The 23,489-nt window shown below is 46.3% G+C and overlaps 3 protein-coding genes across 5 annotated transcripts; 2 read left to right on the plus strand and 1 right to left on the minus strand.

Moving 5' to 3' along the window:
• The first annotated feature begins 759 nt into the window (after positions 1-759).
• blow (blown fuse) lies at positions 760-7,848 on the plus strand. 3 transcript variants are annotated; one of them, XM_017085092.4, is made up of 4 exons: positions 760-926; positions 2,550-2,832; positions 5,224-5,514; positions 6,134-7,848. In XM_017085092.4, the coding sequence occupies exons 2-4, from the start codon at positions 2,781-2,783 to the stop codon at positions 7,696-7,698; spliced, it is 1,908 nt and encodes a 635-aa protein (XP_016940581.3). In that variant the 5' UTR covers positions 760-926; positions 2,550-2,780; the 3' UTR covers positions 7,699-7,848. The 3 variants fall into 3 exon arrangements, with proteins under 3 accessions (XP_016940581.3, XP_016940580.3, XP_016940582.3); XM_017085091.4 differs by having other exon boundaries at positions 760-909; XM_017085093.4 differs by having other exon boundaries at positions 841-858.
• On the minus strand, positions 7,813-22,675 carry Vps13 (vacuolar protein sorting 13C). Its single transcript, XM_017085088.4, has 30 exons — positions 22,541-22,675; positions 22,073-22,284; positions 20,126-20,212; positions 19,865-20,062; positions 19,455-19,808; positions 19,174-19,395; positions 18,315-18,451; positions 18,021-18,252; positions 16,443-17,964; positions 15,750-16,380; positions 15,537-15,692; positions 15,137-15,479; positions 14,932-15,077; positions 14,629-14,875; positions 14,291-14,563; positions 14,022-14,234; positions 13,850-13,959; positions 13,196-13,792; positions 12,550-13,110; positions 12,336-12,494; positions 11,666-12,274; positions 11,478-11,605; positions 10,562-11,404; positions 10,119-10,491; positions 9,241-10,062; positions 9,085-9,185; positions 8,882-9,020; positions 8,534-8,817; positions 8,328-8,466; positions 7,813-8,267 (listed from the first exon to the last, which is right to left on the minus strand). Exons 2-30 carry the CDS (start codon positions 22,170-22,172, stop codon positions 8,019-8,021), a joined length of 9,975 nt encoding a protein of 3,324 aa, XP_016940577.3. The 5' UTR covers positions 22,173-22,284; positions 22,541-22,675; the 3' UTR covers positions 7,813-8,018.
• Positions 22,676-22,678: 3 nt separating this feature from the next.
• On the plus strand, positions 22,679-23,446 carry boca (LDLR chaperone boca). Its single transcript, XM_017085098.4, has 2 exons — positions 22,679-22,898; positions 22,967-23,446. Exons 1-2 carry the CDS (start codon positions 22,749-22,751, stop codon positions 23,357-23,359), a joined length of 543 nt encoding a protein of 180 aa, XP_016940587.3. The 5' UTR covers positions 22,679-22,748; the 3' UTR covers positions 23,360-23,446.
• Positions 23,447-23,489: the final 43 nt, after the last annotated feature.

Consider the following 23,489-nt stretch of genomic DNA (forward strand, 5'->3'; position numbering starts at 1 on the left):
TTTTTTCGCTTACAAGTAATGATTATTCCTGATAAAACTAAACTTATTTCTTAAAAATATATAATATAACTTAACATGACTGTTGTTGATTTTTTTGAATAACGCATATGATGCTTACGATCCCTGGTTATAACTTATTTACCTGTTGACCTTTGTAAGTAGTAAGTCGATGAGCTCGAAGCAAAATATTATATTTAATGGCACATTATATGGTACTAGTTAGGGAAGTTAAACTGTACTTGGTCAGCCTGTTTTGCTTTTGCCAAAATGGGCATGATGTTCTATAAAATATGATATCAGCGGCGGGATCGGCTCTCTAAATGTGGAAAGAACGATAGAATTTTTGGGCTGCCGACTCGAGGATGGGATCTGCGAAAGGAAGCTGCGCAATGGGCGTGGGCCTCTAACTCCAGCAAGCCGGCCGGCAGTTAATATTCCCCAAAAAGCAATGCAAAATCCAGCTCATTTCGCTATACACGGTAAACAAATGGGTGATAAATTTGGAATATTATATATGATTATATTAAAAGGGTGCTCTAATCACATCCACTTTGAAGTACCTTATAGAGAAAGTACTGTATCTATAAATATTTCGTTTTTAAAAATAATTAAACGAAAGTTTAATATAATATTTTGATTTAATACCAAAGTTGTCAACGATTTTTCCCGCTGTGCAGAGCCAGAGCCGACGGCACTTCGTCTGCGCTCGGGCGACCATCCAGAGCTCCAGAGCTGGTGCCGAGGCCCCAAGACAGTCAGTTAAGCTCGAGTGATTCATGGTGGCGCACCAGCCGGAAAGTCGCGCTTGCTCTTCGCCTGGCTCCACCGGCGATGAAAAGTTCGCCCGCGAGCGAAAAGGTGTCAACGTTGTCAGAACGCAGTGGAAAACCGGATGCAAAATCGAACTCTGTGCGTGGATGCATTTCGTAATTCTCTAATTGGGGGCTCCGCAGCGGCAGGAAGCCGGCCCGACGGAAATGACCGGAAGTGCGGAAGGAGCGCGGGGAAAGTAGCGGGGTGTCAGACACGCCTGCGCACAGGTTTCCCCCGAGTCTGCGTGGCCGGAAAAGTCTCGCGCGGGTCCAAGACCAGCTGGCAAACAGTTTGTTTGGCTTTTCCGCGAAACAAAACTGGCCGTCGGGCAGAGAATTCGTCGTACGTTTATCAATTGCAAACAAAGGTGTCGTCGGTGTCGAGTTGCAAATGTTCTGAATCAATAAATACATATTTTTAACGGCTGGCACAAAGGAAGCAAATCAAATAGTCCGGCCGGCCGTCCAGTGCAAATTAAATTACATTTCTGTTTTATGGGCATGATAAATAAAAAAGAACCGAAAAGTAAAAGCAGACTCTAGACACGTACCTATAGCAGGTGAATAGTGTGGTTCAGAGAGAAATGGTCAGCAGTTTGCTTGTACAGTGGAACTTCTATGGGTCGAAACACTGTCTTCTGAGCTATAATAAAAAAGGCAATCGATAGGAATAAATATAATAAAAATTTATTTAAACGTACATATATCTAAATAGATTCATTTTTTAAAATGTCTGATATTAAATCTTTATATGGTTTAGAAAATGTTTATCACCTGCAATTCTATGAATTTAATATATGGATATGTTTTATTGGCCATATTTTTGTAAGCCCATTTCCAATACCCATTAGCTCTTAAAAGATTGTATCTTTCTGTGCAGCAGCTACATTTTTCGGCAGCAGAAGGTCGATGGTATTTGCAATTTTGTGGACAGACTGTCGCTTCTTTGTGGCGACACGCGTCAGATGAGTCACAATTAAAAGGCTTGGCCCCAAACAAGGGTCCCGGGTCCGAACTCCTCTGCGTGTGGGCACCCCGTATTTGTATTCAGTTCTTGGCCGCAAAACAGTGGAAACCGCAAATGACAGACACTCGACGGAAAAGTGAAAAATGAAAATTAAACAAAAAAAAACCATAAAACGGAGACACCCAGACAAGTGCAGAGGGGCGTTGGGCGGCTTCAAAGGGGGGATTTCGTAATGGCTTTTAATGGCTGGCACACACACACACTCAGCGGGCAACAGTTTCCCCACCAACGAATCTAGATACTTTAGCCGCCAGATACCCAGATACAGTACATAACGTCATCAGTTGATTTTCCATGAGGCGCCAAACGAAGCGTGCAACCGAAAAAAGCGAAAATAGTAGACACAATAGTAAAAATAAAACGAATAGACCGAGAACTGCAGGCGCAATAGAGATTGTATTGTATTTCGACGCGTACGGATATCTGAATAGGATGGTATAGGATGGCTATAGCTCTGGATAGTGGTGCATCTCGATGGTGTGTCTATTAATAGGACAGCTCCACAGCAGGTTCGCAGCGGGGGAGGTGTTTGCTTTACGACGACGGGTAGCCGATAATCCAGGAACACCTTCAGTAGCACTCCGGTCGTTTTCCGCGCTCGACTCCCCAATCCCAATCCAATCGAATATCTTGCATCCCATCGGTACAACGGCATCGCTATCTGTTTTGTGCATGTGATCTTATAAAAATGTGTTATCCCCTTTTGACAGCAAGCTGTTAATTTCTAAGGCAAAACACTGTGTGTGCAGTTGGTGGATATGCCAGATACAGATGACTATTCAAATCCAGATCGGAGAGAAGCCACAATAAAGCCCGGGCGAGAAATCAAACGATCGGCAGCACAACAAGCACTCAACGCACATTAACGCAAAACGGTTCGCATTAACACTGAGCGCCAAGTTAAAAAACACAAAACATCAAGAATAATACAATTTAAAGACATGGATACAAAGGCAACTACTAAACGGGCCGAAATTGAACAGTTTTTGTTGGGTAAGCTCGCCTTTATTGTATACTCGTAGTTACACACAAAGAAAAGATGCTAAGTGTTAATTATTCAAATAGATATTATGAGCTATCATCCAATAAAAAATGTTTAGCTAGCAGAAATACATGGTTATGGTATATTTAGATCAAGTCCACTATTTAAATATTATTAAAACTTTTTAATGTGTTTAAATATGTAGCTATCTAATCTTTCAACAATTTGATCAATGTTTTATTAGATTTGTAAGATGACCCTATAATACCCTTTATAATACCAAATCAAATACATGATCTAACTTAGAATTTAATTTTTGACTATGCATTTGACTTTGTATTATTTTCTGCGTGTATCTGAAAATGGAAAAGCAAAATTGAAGCCAGTTAGTGTGAGATAGATCAACAGAAACTTTGTTAATTTTGCCAGGCAAACAGCGCCATCAAAAATTACAAGCCGACTTGAAATAGAGGAGGAGGAACAAACTCCGACACATAAGCGTTTGCAATAACAATAACCCAGTGCCGGAGTATTATTGACTCATTCCGCAGGCGTCCAAGTTTAATACTCTTTTGTTCTGGTTCTGGCTTATGGCCATCGGAGTCTTCTGGTTATTTTTGTGCCCTCTGCTCTGCGTATATTTCGTACATTTTATCGAGACCGATTTGGACTCCTCGTTGGACTTTTAGCTCTGTTCCCCCGAATCGTTTATATGTCGTTATACATGTGTATCTGCACAGGGTAGACAATAAACAGAGGATTGTACATGCCGCAGAACTAAGCCCAAAGCGCTTGATTTAGCCTCTTTTGCCTCTTCTTTAGTCAGTTTAATTTTCTCAGGTCTCGGTTCACTGGCTCTGGGCATGATGAAGGGCATAGGAAGCATATCAAACCCTCCTGCGATGACTGTTGCCTCAATTTATCTTTGTTTGAGTAAATCGCAGCTGAAGGGGCCTCTTGTTGTTGATCTTTAAATATCGAACAAATAAGGCGATGGGGAGTTTCCATCGGTCCTGGTTAAACCACTGCTTATCAGTGACTTTCTTAAAGCAAGCAAATAACTCACTGTTTGTATAATTATAAAAGCAGATGGGCGAAACATAACGAAAAGTATGACATGTTTTTCATATAACTATATCTAAAAGTATATTCTTAAGATACTTTTTAAATGCAACCATATGTTGAAGTTGTCTATAAAACTTTGAGTCTAACCAACTTTCCCTGAATGTGGAACTAAACTCTAAAAAGCCTACCTCCTGATTTGGCATAAAGTACAAGCAAATTACTTTGAAATTCACTTATCTTATATTTGTTTTGTTGGAGAAAGATTATGAATTCTCATGACTCTCAATTATTCACATCCTAGATCAGTAAACATCTCTAAGGTTCTCAATTTGACGTAATGTTTTGTTGGGGTGTTATTTGGTTTTATTTAAAACGGATGAACAAAAAGTGCGAGTTTCACATCCGGTCCGGTAATAAGGCCAAAATTTGAGTAAACTTTAGGTACAAAGATAAAATTTAAAAAATGTTCAGTAGTATTTGGAAAATATATAATACATTTAAAAAAAATTCTATATTAATTCAATTGCAAACATTTTCTTGGTAAATTAAGTCATAAAGAAAAAGTGACCATAAAGTGCTATAACTTGGTTTGTTGTATCCTTTATTATACTGTAGAGCAGAACATAAACTCTTTCTAGAAAATAAGGCTAAAAATCTTCACAGCTTGTAAAAATAAGAGGGACTCATTTTTGCTTTCACATAATATTAAGTATTCTGTTTAATTTTTAAGGGCATTTCCAGTTCGGACTTTTACTAGCACGACTTTCGGGCATTTTTCTTATTGCCATATTCGGACGTATTACGTTTAAAGAGCTGCTCTCCAGAGCTTTGCGTGCTTAAGTTTTAACAAGATTTCTTGCAAATTTCAGTGTTTTCTGTTTTCTGCTTTACCGTTAAATAATTTATACTTCTGGAAGTGGATGTGGGCATTTCTGCTTAGAGGGGACCAGGGCAGCAGACACCAGAGTTAACTTTCTTGGCCAGTGAAATTATTTTTAATTGCCGCGGTCAATTCGCAGTTGACTCTTAAGCGAGAGCTTTATGAGGTCACTTATGTGCACATATGTATGGTGTTGTTACTGGGAACCGGAGTACTAGTACTTAACTTCCCGCCCAGTGAGTCACAGCTGCAGAGGCAGAAGCAGAAAAGACACCGCCACTCCACTGGCCCACTAATTGCCCCCCATGGAAACTACACTCTTGCTCAACTGCCTGCCATTAGGGCCAATGATGCGTTTAAGAATTAATAGCTAATGGGGCCGCCGCCTTATTTAGCCAGCTGAAAAGCTAAAAGCGTACATTAGAACTTACGATCCTCCCCTCCGGTTCCATTGCAGATGTCCGCGCCCATTTCCGAGCCTCGCTGGAGACCTCGGAGTACGAGAACGCCTCGAACCTCTTCCACATGACCGCCGCCGAGCAGACCGCCTCACTCCTGGCCCGCTGCGAGCTTCTACTGGCTGCATCTGGATCGGGTTCCGGATTGGGATGCGCAGACGAGCAGGCGGCAGCCAGCCACAACCACCGGAGCAGCCTGGCCGACTGCGTCGACAGCAAGGTGGGCGCGGAGACCGGTCCCAGCGGCTATCTGGAGATGCTCGCCTCCCCGTCCTCCTCGAAAAATTCGCGTGAGTGCTCCAGGGAACATAACACATATGTACAGTGGTACTTCCATAACTCAAACCCATGTTGCAAACACAAAGGTTTTGATTTACAATGCCTGACAACTAGTTTCTATAAAAAATATTTTGTTTCAAAGTCAATATTTTTTTATAATATAACATTTTTCGATGTAAATTACTTGAGAAAGCTTTAAAAAAATTACAAACTTCTTACAGATTTCATAAAAAAAAACATTTAAGGATAGTTATTCAGTCATAAAAAGACATTTAAAGTTTTCAATAGATAGTCGGTTCTAAGCTAAACATCAACCCCTATCAATATTGACACTTATCAATTAGTATGGCATTATTTCTTTAGAACTCTCTAATCTCTCTAATATGAAACATCAAATACTTAGAATCAATAATACAAAACTGCTGATTTAAAACCATATTTGTACATACATGAATCTTAGAAAAGTTTCCGAGGTCAATAAGGTATCCATTTAAATAAATGCAATTTTAAAAGTTATTGCTGAATTAAAACATGTGGTTTAATCGAGGCAAACAAGAAATACTAGTTGACGACTGAGAAGACCGACTGTACTTAATGCCTACAACTATCACTAATTACCCCTAATTGCAGTGTCCGCCTCGCGGGAATACATTGATCTGGGCAGCAGCGGTTCCCTGGATCGCTGCTCCGTCAACCAACCGGTTGCGGGTTCCTCGGACAAGGAGCCACATCAGCAGCTCTACGAGATCTGCCAGAGTCAGGAAAGGGGTCAGGACGAGGACGAGGCCCAGCAGGCGATCACCTTCACCCACGAGCTGATCATCGACTGTCCTTACGCGGATCTGCCCGCTGGCCACCTGTCCCTGCAGCGCTCCACCAAGTACGGACAGCTGCAGCGGATCGTTCCGAAGCGGCTGTTCTTTGACCAGACCCGCAAGTGCTACTGCGGCATCCTCAACGACTGGATGCTGTGCTATGCAGATGGACCGACCGCCTGTCGACCCAGCAGCACCCTCTACCTGAAGTGCTCCTCCATCGAGATCGAACACTTTGGCGAGGGAAAGAGGCGCGACATCTGCTTCCAGATCACCACAGACGACCCCAACAAGAAGTTCGTGTACCAGGCCAACAACGAAGTCGATGCCAAAGAGTGGATACACGCCATCGAGGCGGCCATCCGCGGAGATGCCGTGGCGCATCAGCCCCTGAAGAGCCCACCGCCCCGGAAATTGCCCACTCCGCCGGTCCAGAAGAAGTCCACCTATACAGCCACGGATATTATATACGAGGAGCCCTCGCCCATTTACGGTCTCATGGACTCTTCGACCATGGTGCTGCCCAAGCTGCCGGAGAAAAACAACAGTCCAAACGCCCTGGCCCGACGCTTCGAGTACGATGTACCCAAGTGTCCTGCCCAGCCGCTGCAGGAAGCCTCCGCCGGAGCTGCCTCCGTGGGTGGGGAGCTGGAATCCCTGGAGCTTACCAACGGGGAAGAGATCAAGGTGCAACCACTGCCTTCCCGCCTGCATGGAAACGTTTCGCTGGACTTCCAGGCCAAGGTGAAAACCGTGCACAGTGAGCTCTCCACCCAGCTGTCAGCGGGCGGATCCAGTCCAGATCGTCTGAAGAAGGCCGTGAAGAAGAGCTACACGAATGGCAGCGAACCGGAGATGCTCTCCCCGCTGACCAGTCCCCTACAAACGCCCACCAAGGAGCAAAAGAAGCAGCGCAAATCCACAACCACGCCGCAGTCAAGTCCGGGTAGCAAGGACTGTGATAAGGATAAGCTGGCCCGGAACTGGTTCCTCAGTCGCCTGAACAAGAGCACCAAGTCGCCGAACTCAGTCAATGGATCACCGAACAATGCCAAGTGCAAGCAAAGCGAGAAGGAGAACCTGCTGACGGACGCCGAACTGGGCGAGGGTTACGATGCGAGTCCGGGTGATCGGGATCCCGGCCTGCCGGGCAGCCAGCCCACGTCGCCGTGCCTGAAGGCGGATGCCAAGAGCAAGGTCAACATGATCATCAACCAGTTCGAGAGCAGCGGCCACCTGTCCACCATGTTCAGCGTGGAGGCGCTGGCCGCCAATGCACTCGCCTCGCTGACATCCTTCTGCGAAAGCGATGGCTACAACAACTACGAGCCCATCATGCCCCTGTCCAACACACCCAGCAGCTTCCTGAAGAAGGTGTAGACTCCCGCTCATCCGTCATTCGCTATCCAACATCCGACATCCTGGAGAGCTCGTTCGTCTCTGTATTTTAGATTTAATCCTTAGGCTAGTGAAAACCACTCTCCGGGTGTCACATAAACTTTGACATAAAATTTTAATATCAAAACATAATGGTTGTTGTTAACATACGTAAAAGTACGACACGTGAGTGTGAGTTTTCCGAATGGGGTGCATGGTGCTTGGACAGACAGAATCTAGGGGATCGAGGTAGATTTCAATGTCGCTGCCGATGCCGTGGGGATGTGCTTGGATTATAATACAGTTGGGAAATAAATTCAGGTCTAGTGCTGGTTGCTCGCCGGATAGGCGACGGTGGTCCTCAAGGGATTGGGGTCCGCGCGCTGAGATTCAATGATGTCCAACAGGGCAACACGCTTGCGGTCGTCTCCCACTAGCACCAGCTTTCGGGGTGTCTCCTTGCTGCTGAACAGACCCAGTACCTTCTTGCCGTCCGACTTGACGGTAATCTGGACACCGCGATTCGTGGCAGCGACGGAGCTGATTTCGCTCCACAGGTAAGACCAGAGAGACTGTGTTTGGAAAGACTTTTTATCGTAGATCCAACGCTAAGGGTTAGCTGTGAAACTCACCGTCCAGACGCCGAACATCTCGTTACGTTGCACATACATAAGGCGGTAGTTGGTCACCACCAGGTACTCGGACTTCTGGATGATCTCTTCGCAATGAATAAAGTTGTCCGTGGTGGCAAATTTACCCTTGTCGGTCTCCCTGCAAAGAATTGGGTATGATAAAATAAATTCTAATAACTGGTAATAGGGTAACGAACGACACTTACTTCATTATCTTATTGCCCGTCGCCTCCATTAAGCAATAGGGTCTCAGAACGAAGTCATAGTGCTGGAAACGAGGCGGTCGCATGCGTTTCACGTCCTCGCTCGCATCCGCCGCCCGCTTCACAGCCTCGAAGCTGCCACTGGCGAAGTCAACCACGCCAGCGGTGGGGCGAGCTACCAGGCCGATGGCACCCTTGCCAAGGCCCTTGAAGAAGCCCTCGACTCCGTTGTCGCGAGCCCCAGTCACAGGTTTGGTTACAACGCCAGTGACACCGTCCACAAAGCCCTGGATGAATAAAAAGTAATTATGATTAGAGTATGACTATACGAATATTCGGCTGCGGTCTTACCATAACCAGACCCTTGCTGCTGCGGGCCAATCCTTCGTGGAAGTTCTTGGGTTTATTTTGAATTCCCTGGCGTCTCTTCTTTTGGTAGTCTTCGTCAAAGGTCAGCGCAGCCAAGCCCTTACCCATTGCACCGGTAATTCTTATGATTGAATAGGGATATATATGTTTAGAGTGACATTAAATATAAAAGAGGGTAATCTCACTTTGACACGGCTCCCGCGGCACCGCCCACCGTGTGTCCAAATAGCGACTTTACGCCCAGTACCACTCCTTCGGCAAATTCACCGGGTCCTTGAATGGCGCCCTTTGAAACAGTATCGCTTATAATCCAGCTATTAAATACATTAAATTTAACTTACCTGGAACGGTTCGTAGAACAAGTCCTCGACACCCTTTTTGAGTCCAACCACCAGGCCATAGGGATTGCCCAGGACATCCAAGCCGAGGACAAGGACATACAGCTGCTTCAGCGCTTGGCCAGTGTAGTGCGAGGTGATCTCGTTGATCAACTGTTTCTGTGTGAAGAACTGGTACTCGCGCTCGAAGAAGGCCAGTCGGAAGACCACATCGTTGACGTCCGTTAGGGTCACTCCCACGCCCTGAACCAACGAGCCCAAGAAGCCGGGCAACGCCTTCGTGTCCGAGCCGGCCATCGAGAAGCTAACATGGATCTTAAGCGGACCCAAGTGCAGGTTGTCGTAGAAGCTCTTCTGCTCCTCCATCGAGTGCTCCTCGAAGAAGGCGGATAGCGGCATCTCAATGGACTCAACGTCCTGTCGGAACTGCTTAGCAGCTATCTCGTCGGTCACTTCCTTGGCAAACATCTCGGCGATGGCAGTGAGGAAATTCAAATCGACTTTGAAGAGGAACTCTTGGATCAGGATCTTGGCGTACTTGAACTGGCGCACCGTTGAGTTGGGCATGATGCGCTGCACCATGCTGCACTCGATGAACGGCTTGAGGGAGGTGGTATTCGCCACGCTCTTGGGCGGCGGAATTGGCGCCAACACAACTGGGAATATTGGATCTATGAACTGGTTGTCCACCTGTATACGGTTGATTTTCACATGCAGCTGGTTCTGGAATGGCGACGACTTGCGGGATACCCAAATAGCTGGATAAAAGCTGCGTCTTAAGTTGCGTTCCACCGTCTTCTTTAGGATCATATGGTCAAAGTCGATCTGAAAAGTAACGACTTAGTATTCAACAGACAAAAAGCAATTTGAGGTCTTCTTACCGGGAACTTGTTGTCCAGCTTGTAGGTCTGCACATCGTTGACACTCTTGTGCACTAGATATTTCTGGTACTCAATCTCCAGGAGCTCGTTCTCGGCAATGGTGAAGTCCTTGAAGCGCTTCTTGGTTATCTTCTTTGATTCCCAAATGATTCCGGAGCTGGTGATGCCCAGGTAAAGTATATCCAGGCCCGACTCATTGTTTATCACTGAGAGGCCAATTCCGTGGATACTCAGATCGATGCTCTGGGTGATGGTCTGCAGCGAATTGGTGCTCTCTGTACGATGGGCAATCGATGCGTTTTCGGTGAAGAGCAACACACGTTGCAGGCCGTCCAGGAAAGATACCCACATGACCTTTTGACCGTCCTGCATGCTATATATTCGAATGGGTAATTGATTACATTTATATATATTGTTTAGTTGTTAAGGATATTTATACTTACACCACCTCGCCGATTCCGTCGCGTTTCAGGTCCGTCTCCTCCTTGTTGGCGCCAAATATGAGGATTTTGGCACCCGTCGGGTCGTCCCAGGCAAACATTATGTTGCTCTTGGCATTCAAAATTTTCTCGTTCTTCGTTCCCTTTTCGCAGTATGTAATCTGTTTGCCAGTGTGATTGATCAGCAAGCCGGGAGCATCGGCTGGCTTGTAATCCGTAAAAGTAATATAGACGCCGCCCTCCGTCGTCTGAACATCCACATTGATGCCACCATACTTGCTGTCTTCCAGCTTCAGCAGCGTGCAGATCACCTCCGTGAAGTCGAAGGCTGGAGTCGTTTTGCCGTCCACGCGCGCCACCAGGTTGTTCTTGGTGTCGTTCCTGGGCCAGAGGGGTTGAAGCTCGTTTGGCTCGAGGTGTATCCACGGATCGGCTGGGCGACTCTGCTCCTGCAGCTCAATATCGAAGCGGCACTTATTGCACACAATGTAGAAGGGGATAAATGTGATCTGCTTGGTCAGGGAGTTCTGAGTCAAGTGGTTGTGAACACCAATGGGGTACTTCTGGTTGTTCGCAAAGCATGTCACCTCTCCAATCGACCCGGCCACGTCCAGGGGGATCTTCTCACTCCACTGGCCGTTGTCGATGCGAATGGAGGCCTTTTTCTTGTCAAAGAAGATCTTATCCCGGAACGTGAACAATATGGGTCCGGAATATTCCGGAGGGTGGTACAGCACTTCTACGGAGGTCGTTTCGGTTTTGTAAGTGAGCATCATTCCTGTCTTGTTTATCATCCAGAAGGGGCTAAAGAGTGTAAGCATCAAGCTGCCATGTCGATTCTCGGTCCTGCAATTTAAGATTAATTCGGGATTGTGCATTAATATTTATCATTCTCTTGTGAATTATAAATACTACTTACTTAACACACAGATCCATGTCCACCTTTAACTCCGAGTCGTACGATGAGAACGTCCAGGTAATAATATCGTCAGTGTAATCCCAGACCTCGGTGGCACAGGACCAGTCCTTTTCCAGGTATTGAACCAACTAAGCAGGCGAGTAATTCTTGGTTAGGTTTCATTTTGAGAGTAGTAAAGAGTAACTCACCCGCACAACCAGGAAGCTTTTTGCTTCCTTGTTCGTTGCGGCCAATCGAACGGTGGGCAGGTGAAGAACATCGCCCGAGTTCACTGGTTTCTCGCCGTAGTCCAGGAAATCCTCCTTGCTGTATCCTTTGTCCATTACCTGCACCGAGGATTGGGTATCCAGGGCATCCTCCTTTCGGACCGAGCAGCCGGCCACCGATACTTGGATATTGATGGGCAGGGAGTTGCGCAGATAGAGTGGCGGACGCAGATGGATCGTGTAGAAGGCACTCAGCAGCGTATACTTGCTGGTGTTCTCATAATAGACCTCTGACTTCTTTCGTCGAGCGTTGATAATAAGGGACTCAAAGGTCTTGGTTGGATCGCAGTGCAACTGATGAGAGTAATTCATGTCCGAGGGATTGGCAGCCCACGAAATACCCTGCACTGATGTTCTGTAGCCGCGCATCGAGAAGTAGAGCTCCTTGGAGTCCGCGTAGATGGCGTGCAGCGGCACGTGGAACACCGAATGGGGACCAACACGCCCGATGAAAATATCATCAAAGCTTTCAGCAGTGGGCGCAAGATTGCGTCGATAAATATTTACACTTGTCGTAAAGTGATTATGAATCTGCGAATGATGGAAAAGAACATAAGTTATCCTGATCCTGAACCTTATGTGAGATACTTACCAAAACAACTCCGTGGATATTGACTTTCGTGGTGCCATAGTCCTGAGTTACTTCGGAAATAATGCCCCAAGGCTCCTGAGAAGTGCTGCGCATCAGATTGAAGAAACGGGTGTCCGACTTGGACACGGGCAGCCCAATCTCCTTGTTGATATCGCCAATCTGTCAAATACCCAGTTTAAAGGGGAATCGTTTACAAAGTAAGATTTCCACCTACCGTCACATAGAGAGTGTAGTCCTCGGCATCCTCCTCGGATAATGTGCTTAAGTCTTTAGTCTGCAGGTATGCTCTTCCGCCCGACGAAATCGTGGCTGTTTTTATTACGCTGGGATCGATCTCCTGGGTATGGGTGGACATAAGCAAGGTGCTGCTTACACCCGGCAGGTTACCACCACGGTGCACCTCGTGCAGCGTAAAGATGCCCTTGCGCAGATCCAGATTAACATCGAAGCCAGTATCGTTCTCCAGCACGTAGGGAGCCACAATTTCCGGCTTGGTCAGACCCTTCTGGTCAATGGCCTGCGAGAAGGCTTCGGCCAGTTCGCCCAGCAGACCCAGGCACGTTTTGCTTAACGTGATCTCAAGCGTCTCCTCCGAGTGGATGTTCATGTGCATGGCCTGCTGCTCGTCATCTTCATCCACCTCGTTCTGCACCTTCTCCATGCCCATTTCGAACTTGAGCTCCCATGGCGTGTATTCGTGAACTCCGTTGCGACCAATCACCTCGTTGAGCTCAATAATGGGCTCCCATTCAGCAAGTGCTTGGTTATAGTAGTTCTGCAAAGAAATCACATTTATCACTTATTTTATATAAACATCTTTTAAGATTTGCCAACTTTGGAAGTTGACTAATCCTACTTACCATGTTTAGAGTCAGAGAGCCATGAGCGGTGAGATTGCGGCTCCAGTTGTTGAACACGGCTGTGATGCGGGTGTCCAGCGAGATGAGTGGCTTCGTGTAGTAGCCCACGCCGGACTCGATCACGAGCGTAATGCTGGGGATCTCGATCACACACTTCTCCGTCTTCTGCAACTGCGATTCTGTGCTGACGCGCTGCTGATCTTCCAGGGCATCGACGCCCTGCTCCACCTTTGTGAACCAGAAGGTACGGCTATGGAAGTGGCGCTGATTCCACAGATTCGAATAGTTGCGCGACTCCTCGGCAATGGCGGTCTTGGCCGTGCTGCCACTGGTGACGCTCAGCATCGCCTTGTTTAGCAGCTCAATGGTGGCCGGCGACACGTTGATGATGATGTCACTCAGCTTTAGGCTAATGTGCATGCCCTCTTCCTCGGGTGTGGATCCCTGCAGGCTAATGACGCATGGATGCAGAATGTAATGGCGCGTCATCTCTCGCCTTTCCGGCAGAAAAGCGCTCATGTACATCTTGAGGGCATCGATCTGCCCGTTTACGATCTGCTTGTCGTTTATGCTGCGGTAGTTCAGATTAACTTGAGCCTGGAAAAGAAGAACTATTAGTCAGCACAGGGAATATAAACTTGTTGATCAACTCACATTGAAAATAATGCAACTGGTGTTTAGATCCTCTAGGTTTTCAACTAATATTATATCTGGTTCGTCGATGTGCAGAATCAGGTTCATTTTCTTGTTTTGGGCAGCGAGTTCTAGAATCGACAATTGATTTCGTTAGGAGAGTCTCAGATGTTTAACTGCATTTTACACTTACTAGGTGTCTCCACGGGAACAAGTTCGGTGGCGGCTATTTTGGCGGAGGTGCGAAGGGAGTGCTTGGCCACCCGTGCTGTTTCCGCAATCGTTTCTGGCCTCACAACAACAGTATCGCGCGGAGACTCCTCAGGCGGCAGGGTAAGGAATTCAGTCAGTCTAAGAAGGAAGTCGATGCAGACGATCAAGTCGAAGCCACGCACACGGATCTCAGCTGCAATGATGGAGTTACATGATCTGAAGAACTTAAAGTCTCTCGGTAAAACCAACCAAATGTGTCGTCCTCCTTTATAATTGCTGTCACATCGACCATAAAGTTGCGTTCGTTGTAGCAGGCATCGATGATCTCGTCGGTATCCATTTTGGGCTGAACCCAATCCTTGCGGCTTAAGTACTGCCGGATCTGGCTGTTAGTATTCTGGCGCATGTCGTCCATCTGGATATTGCACAGGACCACTGAAGTGCTCAGGGTGTTGTTGTCCAGCTTCGTGCCCTTGATAGATAGGAAGTATATTCCAAACCTGGCGAGTCCTGCGTCTTCAGCTGGTACCATAACAGGTAAGTTGATAGTCAAAGTTCTATATAAAAAGCAGAAAGAGAAAGCTTACCCTCCATTAAATTTATGACCACACCATCAAACTGGAAGTTAAACTTAATCGATTCGTGAATCTTCTCTCTTTTTGGAGTAGCTTCGATGGTCCGAGGAGTGCGTTCCCCATAGGAGTTACGTCGTTCGGGTCGGTACTTTTGTTCCACAGGTGCCTCTTCGCTTGGAGGGAACTCATCCAAGCCCTCGTTTAAATTGTGATTGAGAATATTCATAACCAAAGCATAGTCATCCGCGAAGAGTGTGAGCTATGAGTTGAGTTAAAGTCTTAGCCTTAGCTGAGATAGATTTCAACTAATATTACCTCAATGGACTTCAAACGACCTGAAAGATTTAGTTCGGGCACATCCCTGTACCAGGTGTACGACAAATTACGGGTCACCAATAAGGTGCAACTCATGGGATTCATCATATTAAATTTAGATAAATAACCCACGGCAGCATCCATTTCTGAAAAGATAACACTTGTTTAGCTGCATTGATCCGGGATCCAGACTCGAAATAATTACCATCAACCGTCGATTCGTTGCCATCCAATAAGACAACTTTTGATATCTTCACATCACAGATGTGCAACTTTATCTCGTCTATGACAGCCAGTCGTTCCTCGTTGGGCACCGCCACTTCCACAGTGTTGTTCGTCAACTCCAACAGACCCAAGTCGAGGGACAGGGCGTTGGTGTCCTCGGAGCCAATGGGCACGATGATAATGGGCGCCTTGATGCGAACATTCAGTTTCATGCGCGTGGCTGTTTCGTAGGCATCCATCGCCTTCTGGCGAGCAGTCTCCGCAGCCGCAGCACTGGCCTGCGATATGGTTGCCTGGGCCTCGGTAAAGTTGTTCAGGAAGTTCTGCAAGACCATCGGGAGCATTAGCATATATCAATCTATGTAATGGCAATTACTTACCATCACTCCCGCCACAAACCAATTGAGGAAGATAATCTTCATACAGCCAATGTCCACTGTTATCTTCATGTCATCGGAGTTGTAGTCGAGGGTCTCCTCTTTGTTGTAGAGCACAATCTGGCAGTTAAAGGCGTCCTTGCCAACAATACTCAGAATCTACGAAGAGCTAGAATATTGATTTGTGATCTTTTGGGCGGGTAAGGAACGACTTACATTCTTGTGAATGGTGTAAGGATTTAGGTCCAACACCTGAATATCCTTCAGGCCAATATTAACCTCCGTGTAGGACGACTTAATGATAAGGCTGGATACGAATTTCTTCACGTTCATCTCGGCCAACGGTCGGTTTTGGCTGGTGAGCAACAGGCCCACTTCGTCCAGATTTGCGATTACACGAACCTTCACAGTCTCAACGACGCGACTGCGCTTCGTATTCTTGCGGCGCTTCATTTGGTTGGTGGTCATAATCTCCTCCGTGTCCTCAAGGATGACATTAAGCTTTCTCTTGAGGCCGTCGCCACCTCCAATAGAGCCCATACGGTCACGTGGCCGAGTGCTTGCTAGTACATGGTCCAGATTTCTCTGGAAATTGTTTACGACCTCCAGGATCCGCTGCAGGCACTCCTGGTGCAGCACAATCTGAAGCACCTCGAAGTTTGCCACGACCAGCTGCTCGGTTGAGTTGTACTTGGTGCTGAACTCCGGCGACGTCTTGTCTGCAATGGTGCAAGAGACGGTGAACAGATAGTTGGAGCTATTTTCCTTTTTCGGCGTGTAGATTACGTCCAATACTTCCAAATCGCCGTCCTGGCAACCATATTGTCGCAGGTTAATATCCCCAAGCCTAAAATATGGTTTAAATTTAGATATTTAAGCAAACACCAGAGTGTTATTGAATACACTTACTTGACTGTGGCCAGAGACTCGTAAGTTCTGGCTACGAAGTGGGCCTCCAGGCGGCGAATGTCGATGGAGATAATCTGCCGAGGAGGCGTGCGTGGTGGTCGTTCCACAGGCTCTTCGACTGGCAAATTCATCGACAGCTGGGGAGGGGCGGGATCACCTTCAGGGGTGAGAAACTCGATGGATACGTCGGAGCTCGTCTCGCTTCTCCTACTGGACTGGAACAAGACGAAGTAGATCTCTCCCAGAGAGAAGTTAATCTCCAGATTTGTGTACTGGGTAACCTCGTCCACCAATGAAGCTTTGGCGCTGGGTGCTGACGATGCCGATGGTCCAATCTTTTTCACTTCTTTGTTTATGAAGTTGGATATGGACATTGAGCTGCGCGAATTCGTCTGAGTGAGCTTTCCACTCGGTTGCTGTTGCTCTGGCAGCGGAATGCTTAGGGCCACTCTGATGGCAAGAAAGACGCGATCCTCCGAGACATTGACCAGGATCGCCGGTAGGTCGATGTCTATCTTGACTTTGGGCAGCCGCGGGTCATTGTCTATCACACACAGGGCGGCAGTTACTTTCAGGGAGACGGGTCGCAAGACGTGCATCTCCGTTGAGCTGGCTTCACTCAGCGCAGTCTGCCACGGCTCTCCAGCTCGCACCACGAGCATTTGCACGTCGTTCAACTCGACCGTGAATCTATCGTAGGCATTGTCCATCACTGTCTTCAGGATCTCGTCCTTATCCTCGCCGGCAGAGAAGAGATTGTGCAGCTTTTTAGACTCCTTGCGCGGCTGGCTGGAGAGGCGCACCTCGCCCATGCTAAGAACTAGCAGTGATGTATTGTCCGCCTCATAGACTCCTTTATGGGGCACGACCAGGATGTTTGGCATAAACAGTATATCCGCATCCAACACCGCCTTCTTGTCGATCATGTACTGCATTCCGGTGGCAGAGCGCTCCTTGAAATTGGAGATTCGCGAACTGGCCGCATCCTCAAACTTGGAGAGTGTGACATCACCAGGCGGCTGGAAGGCCCTGATCAGGGCCAGGATGGTAGGAGCATCATACACAATTTGCAGTGGACGCGCCACAACCTTCACCCGCTGGTCGCACAACTTGTCTAGAGGATTCGTCTCGAAGAACACGTCCAGCAGGTTGAATTCATCGGTGATCTTCGACTCCACCAGCAAGGGTGTGTAATCTTTGCGTTTAAGTCCCGTCACCTTGAGCTCCTTCATGCCAGCAGTGATGCTTATGGCCTCGGCAGCTGGGCGTTGAGTGATTGACGCAGTGGCCATCGAGAAATTCAAAAGCAGCAGAGAAGGCAGGTCATGATAGTCGTACGACTCCACGGAACTAACTCGCTCATCCTTGTACAGGCCAACCTCCAGAGCGATCAGTTTAAAGTTCATCTTGATGGCCTGGTAGTTTTCGGGAAGATCCGTGGGCTTGGCGTTCTCTTGGTAACCAATTGCCCGGTACATCTTCTCCTTCTCTTCGCCCGTCATTGCCGCCTCGAACTTCTCGACTGGAAGATTAATTAATTGAAAGATCAATTCTTCAGAAAAATGCTCAATTACTTGCCTAATTTTTGACCGGCGGTCTGATCCTCTTTCTTGGCTCCGCCACCCCATCCCCAACCGCTAAACCAGCCTTGCTTTGGCTCGGGCACAGCCTCCCGCTCCTTGGCTATTTCTATGTTCACCCTCTGCCGTATCAGCAGCAAGTTAAATACGTCTAGCTCCGTTTCCAGCAGACGGCAGGTTTCTGTTAGCACAGCGGATGGTTTTTTGCTCAGGCACTGCTCCTTGTATTTCTGATGTGGTAAAAAGGAATTGTGAAGATCCGAATTTTCTTGTCGCAGATCATTCGACTCACCTGGGCATAGGTGTTGCAGCGTTCGCGATGCATCCTTATGTGTCTCCAAGTCCAGCTCTCTCGAGGTTTCCTTACTTCCTCCTCTAGAACAGATGTTATTGCGAAGTGCCACCATTCTTTGGCATGACCCTTGTAGGCTGATAAAATAAAAGATTTATGACTAACTGATAGATGTAGAGATGTTTATACCCGTTACTCGTAGAGTAAAAGGGTATACTAGATTCGTCGGAAAGTATGTAACAGGCAGAAGGAAGCGTTTCCGACCCCATAAAGTATATATATTCTTGATCAGGACCACTAGCCGAGTCGATCTAGCCATGTCCGTCTGTCCGTCTGTCCGGATGAACGCTGAGATCTCGGAAACTATGGGAGCTAGGCTATTGAGATTTGGCGTGCAGATTCCTGAGCTTCCTACGCAGCGCAAGTTTGTTTCAGTAGACTGCCACGCCCACTCTAACCCCACAAACCGCCCAAAACTGTGGCTCCTACAGTTTTGATGCTAGATAGAAAATTTTAACTGAAATGTAATGTTCTCATCAATACCTATCGATTGACCCAAAAAAAAGTTTGCCACGCCCACTTTAACGCCCACAAACCGCAAAACCCTGTGACGCCCACAATTTTTATGCTAGATACAAAATTTTAACTGAAATGTATTGGTCTCGTCAATACCTATCGATTGATCCAAAATAAAATTTGCCACGCCCACTCTAACGCCCATAACGCTTAAATCTGTATACCGCCGGTAGGTGGCGCATTTTAATCTCGCTTTGCTGCTTGCATATCTCCATTTAGCTGAGTAACGGGTATCTGATAGTCGAGGTACTCGACTATAGCGTTCTCCCTTGTTTATATTTACGTATGTCGTATGGGCGATATTTCCGGTAGGGAATGCCCAACTGCTGGCGATTCATAGCATCTCCCAACTTCATGAGATTGTCGAACTGCGTGTTAGTTATGCCCACGTTCAGCTTTTCCATCTCCAGGGTGAGATCAATCTTCGCCCTTTCAAAGGGCGGATCATCGAACTCTGGGTTCATATTTAGCTTCAACTTGGCATTGCAAGAGATGGGACCCAGTACTGTAAGCACAAAAGAATGAACAAGGTGTTCTAAAACTTATCGAAAGTTAAAGTTCTACCATAGTTGTAGTTGGGTTTCAACTCCTTGGTGGCAATATTTGTCTGGAACTGTTCTGCCAGTGTGTTCATGTAGTTTGCGTACAGCTGTCCACCACAGTTCAAATAGGCGGAAAGGCAAGAGAGATTCGCTATTTTGAAGACCTGGGAGGCTTGCTGGGCCATGTAGGTTTTCTCCCAGTCGCTGTCGGTGGTGTAGAGCTCCAGCTCGTGCAGGGATATGCCGAAGGAGAAGGGACTGCCTGTGGTGGTGGTGTCCTCGTATCGCAGGTGAACGTTGGTTATTTTCACTTGAAGGTTGTTCACGATCTGCGCCGTTAGCTTTTCGGCAAACCCAGCATCGGGCTTGGGCTGATCTGCAGAACAATAAATGTATTATTTCTTACTCGAAGCAGGAAGAATGTTATCTTACCCTTTTCTAACTCTTTTTTGCGGGCTGCCTCCAGGGCATCCAGAGCTGCCTTCTTGAGATCCATCTCATATTTGGCCTCCTTCTCCGCATTGTACCTGACATTGTTGTTGGGCGATACGAGGACATACAAATCCTCGATGTTGACTACAACCGGCTGGCTGTATAGATTCTTCCAGGGGATCTTGAGCACTAGTTTACCTGGAAGTTTGAATTTAACATTGTAATAAAATTTAACTCACTTGCTAATCATCTTTCACTTACCAAGGTATCCGTAGATAAGCTGCACGGGCAGGTCCAACTCGTCCAGGGCATTCGCCCGTATTTTGAGGTTCTGCAAGACCACATCGCCTGCCAAACAAAGATAGAATTTGCTTCCATTAGTCTTATCAGTATCAGTAATCAGTCATTTGCAGCAGAAGGAGCAAATGCCCATTGATTAATTACTGATTAATTGCGAAGGTAGTGCACAATAACTAAGTTCTCTACGACGAAGGCCAACACATACGGCTTTGCGAAACACTGTATTAAGTATACGTATAACTATGTATGTATATAAGCAGCCGCGGCAACCTATCAATATTGTTAACCAATGTCTGGCGTTTTGGGCATGCGGCATTTTTGTTTTTAAGTGTTTGTTATGCTTGGAATGCCAAATGAGCAGCACAAAACGGTGAATTTATATTGAATTACCCATGTGGGTCAATAGTTTAACGACCAAGCACCCCAATAAGCTTATGCAACTCCCTGGGCGCGGGGTTTTCTATTGATAAGAACAGAACTTGACTCTACTGACATGGTATCTGTCAAACACAATTAATTCTACAAGTGGTTTTCAATTACCAACATTCGATACACGGGTATTATTATAAGTTACACTGATAACAGCTGATACAGCTGTAACAACTGATTAAAGAAGATAACGTTAATAAACAACTATGGTCGTTAACCTGAGTTTCTTTTAAAATTGTGGATTTAACTTGTTGATTGTAAAATAAAAACAAATATGAATCATTAGGAAAACAGACAATGTGCAAAGACTATACACACATTTGTACTGTCTCATTGACTGATTGAGGTTAATGTTGATTAGATCAGCTAACTAGGTTTATAAATAAATTATAGCATTTTAAGGCATGTTCCACAACTTGGAAAAATTCCTTATAATTTTGTTGTGTTAAAAATGTACGTTACTTTTTTCATATCTCAATATGAATAAAATTTATTGTTAGACAAAAATAAAAAATGTGAATCATATAAAAAGTATAAAAGTATTTCACAATTAGCTGATTGTGGTAAATATGATAGGTCAGCCATATTTCCGGCCCTTAAAAATACTGTCAAAGCTTTGTGCAGTACATTTTTCCGGGAAAAATCCTTTCCATTGAAAGTACATGCATACATATATTTCTTACTTAATAAAGCAATAAAAAATTTTAGACTGTTTTACGAAGCACAGAATAAAGTGCTAATTAAACACAAAGTTTCAAATGTTCAGAATTTTATTGTGAAGACCGCGGGGCCAGCATTATGTCACCAAGTTCAAGCTCAGCCGAAATTTAACAGGCTGGTTGCCGAATGTCACTCCCGACCTGTGTCACCATATCTTTAATCAAACCAGTTTGTTTGGCTCGTCGTATATTATTAAACCGCAAACTGGATCTTGAGCCTCGGGGGTTCACAGCCTCTTTATGAAGATCTACAAACAAATAGGGTCTGGTAGCTGGAATGCCAACAATCGGACAGACCGAAGTAATGTGAGTGCTTTTAGATAAAAGACCAAGAATTGTTTACGATTTCACACAGACACCCGATATAAGTAAATTTGTATATGAAAGATAAATAAGCAGAGAGCAAATGAGCTCATGTGGAGCAGAGAGAAACCACAAAGATGCAACAGTTGTCCCACCCATCCAAGTGCGAATGTTCCTAGCGCTATTTTCTCTCCCGAGAATACATGATGAGATCTTGTAAATTGCTTTCTCATGAACTTGCGAATATGGCTCATTTACAAACGTGAATGTTTGCTGTGACAGAATTAGGTCACTAATCGTAAGTGCTGCCAAGGATAAGGTCACCGCTGCTGTTCATTTTCTGCTTGCGTGCAGATAGAGCAATAAACAATGGAACTATACATTAAAATGATGGATGTGCGTGAGAGCATAGCATAATAGGGTCGTACTTCCCAGGGGATCTGGAACTGGAACTCACCTCCCCAAATGCCTATCTTCAGCTGGTTGCGATCCAAGTTCTCTATGTAGTCGCCGAGGACCTTGTTCAGGACATCCGTCACCACCGCCTCGAAGACCATCGTGTCCTAGCAGATGCTCCTATTGATTTTTCTTCGATGTTCTATGTATATTCCAATTGGCTGTGGCCGTCTTTCAAAAACTCTTACGTTCGTTGTGCGGTCTAAAGTAATTCTAAAATATACGTAAACACAGAAGCCAAACAGATGGAACGGAGAGGCGGATTAAAAACACAATCACAATGATGATGATGTCATCGTAGAACGCATTTCGAATGTTTTGGCACAATCCACTAGGCTAGACCCATTGTTTCAAAACGCACAAATGGCGAAATAGGGCGAAGTGTTATAGGTATTAACCAGCCACTTTCACAACTCCCTATGCACGTGTAGCCCCGAAGGCGTTATCTCTATTTACTAGACCCATTTACCAGCGGCATTTCCATGCAATATCAAAAAATAACTCCCGTGCGACGCGCCTTCGTTGAATGTTCGCCCGAAACTAACAGCTGTTGCGGCATTCGCCACCTGGCGGCGGTGGCGGCATCCATCAGCTGATCGGCCGCGCTTCCGGGCGAATGGCAAGCTGTTAGGTGACGTGTTTGGCAGTGTAAACTGAGCAAAATACAATTTAACACAATGCAAACCCGGCTTATTTTGGTACTCCTAGCCCTGGCCCCGCTGGTCCTGGCCAAGAAGTTCAAGGAGGAGGAGAAACCGGCTTGGGCCAAGAAGGATATTCGCGACTACAGCGAGGCGGACCTGGAGCGTCTGTTGGATCAGTGGGAGGTATGTAACAATAGGGATAAAACTCCTTATCATAGCTTTAACTTTATAAGTCCCTATATTTTCCATAGGAGGATGATGAACCGCTGGAGGCGGATGAACTGCCCGAGCACCTGCGACCACAGCCCAAGCTGGATCTGTCCAACCTGGACAGCAAGAACCCCGAGGAACTGCTCAAGGTATCCAAAAAGGGACGCACTCTGATGACCTTCGTATCGGTGACCGGCAATCCGACCAGGGCGGAGGCCGAGGACATCACCAAGCTGTGGCAGACCAGCCTCTGGAACAATCACATCCAGGCGGAGCGCTACATGGTTGACGATAACCGCGCAATATTCCTCTTCAAGGATGGCACCCAGGCCTGGGTGGCCAAGGACTTCCTCGTGGAACAGGAGCGCTGCAAGGGCGTTAGCATCGAAAACAAGGAGTACCCGGGTGTCCATGCCCAGAAGGACGAACTGTAGGCCATTCCTCGATAATGTCATCAAAATATTCTCATGCACTGAAGTATTTTTAAGCTTAAAGTTGAACAAATTTAAATAAAGTGAATTACTGAAGAATACCCCTTTTGTTTGGCCATTCGCAGGGCAACGC

The sequence above is a fragment of the Drosophila suzukii genome, chromosome 2R (genome assembly GCF_043229965.1).
Source record: "Drosophila suzukii chromosome 2R, CBGP_Dsuzu_IsoJpt1.0, whole genome shotgun sequence".
Lineage (NCBI taxonomy): Eukaryota > Metazoa > Arthropoda > Insecta > Diptera > Drosophilidae > Drosophila > Drosophila suzukii.

Coding starts and splice junctions, on each gene's coding strand:
- blow (XM_017085092.4), top strand. CDS start 2,781: ATGGATACAAAGGCAACTACTAAACGGGCCGAAATTGAACAGTTTTTG. Junction 2,833..5,223: donor AATTGAACAGTTTTTGTTGG/GTAAGCTCGCCT, acceptor GTTCCATTGCAG/ATGTCCGCGCCCATTTCCGA. Junction 5,515..6,133: donor GTCCTCCTCGAAAAATTCGC/GTGAGTGCTCCA, acceptor CCCTAATTGCAG/TGTCCGCCTCGCGGGAATAC.
- Vps13 (XM_017085088.4), bottom strand. CDS start 22,172: ATGGTCTTCGAGGCGGTGGTGACGGATGTCCTGAACAAGGTCCTCGGC. Junction 20,213..22,072: donor GAAGATAGGCATTTGGGGAG/GTGAGTTCCAGT, acceptor TTTGTTTGGCAG/GCGATGTGGTCTTGCAGAAC. Junction 20,063..20,125: donor GCTTATCTACGGATACCTTG/GTAAGTGAAAGA, acceptor TCAAACTTCCAG/GTAAACTAGTGCTCAAGATC.
- boca (XM_017085098.4), top strand. CDS start 22,749: ATGCAAACCCGGCTTATTTTGGTACTCCTAGCCCTGGCCCCGCTGGTC. Junction 22,899..22,966: donor GTCTGTTGGATCAGTGGGAG/GTATGTAACAAT, acceptor TATTTTCCATAG/GAGGATGATGAACCGCTGGA.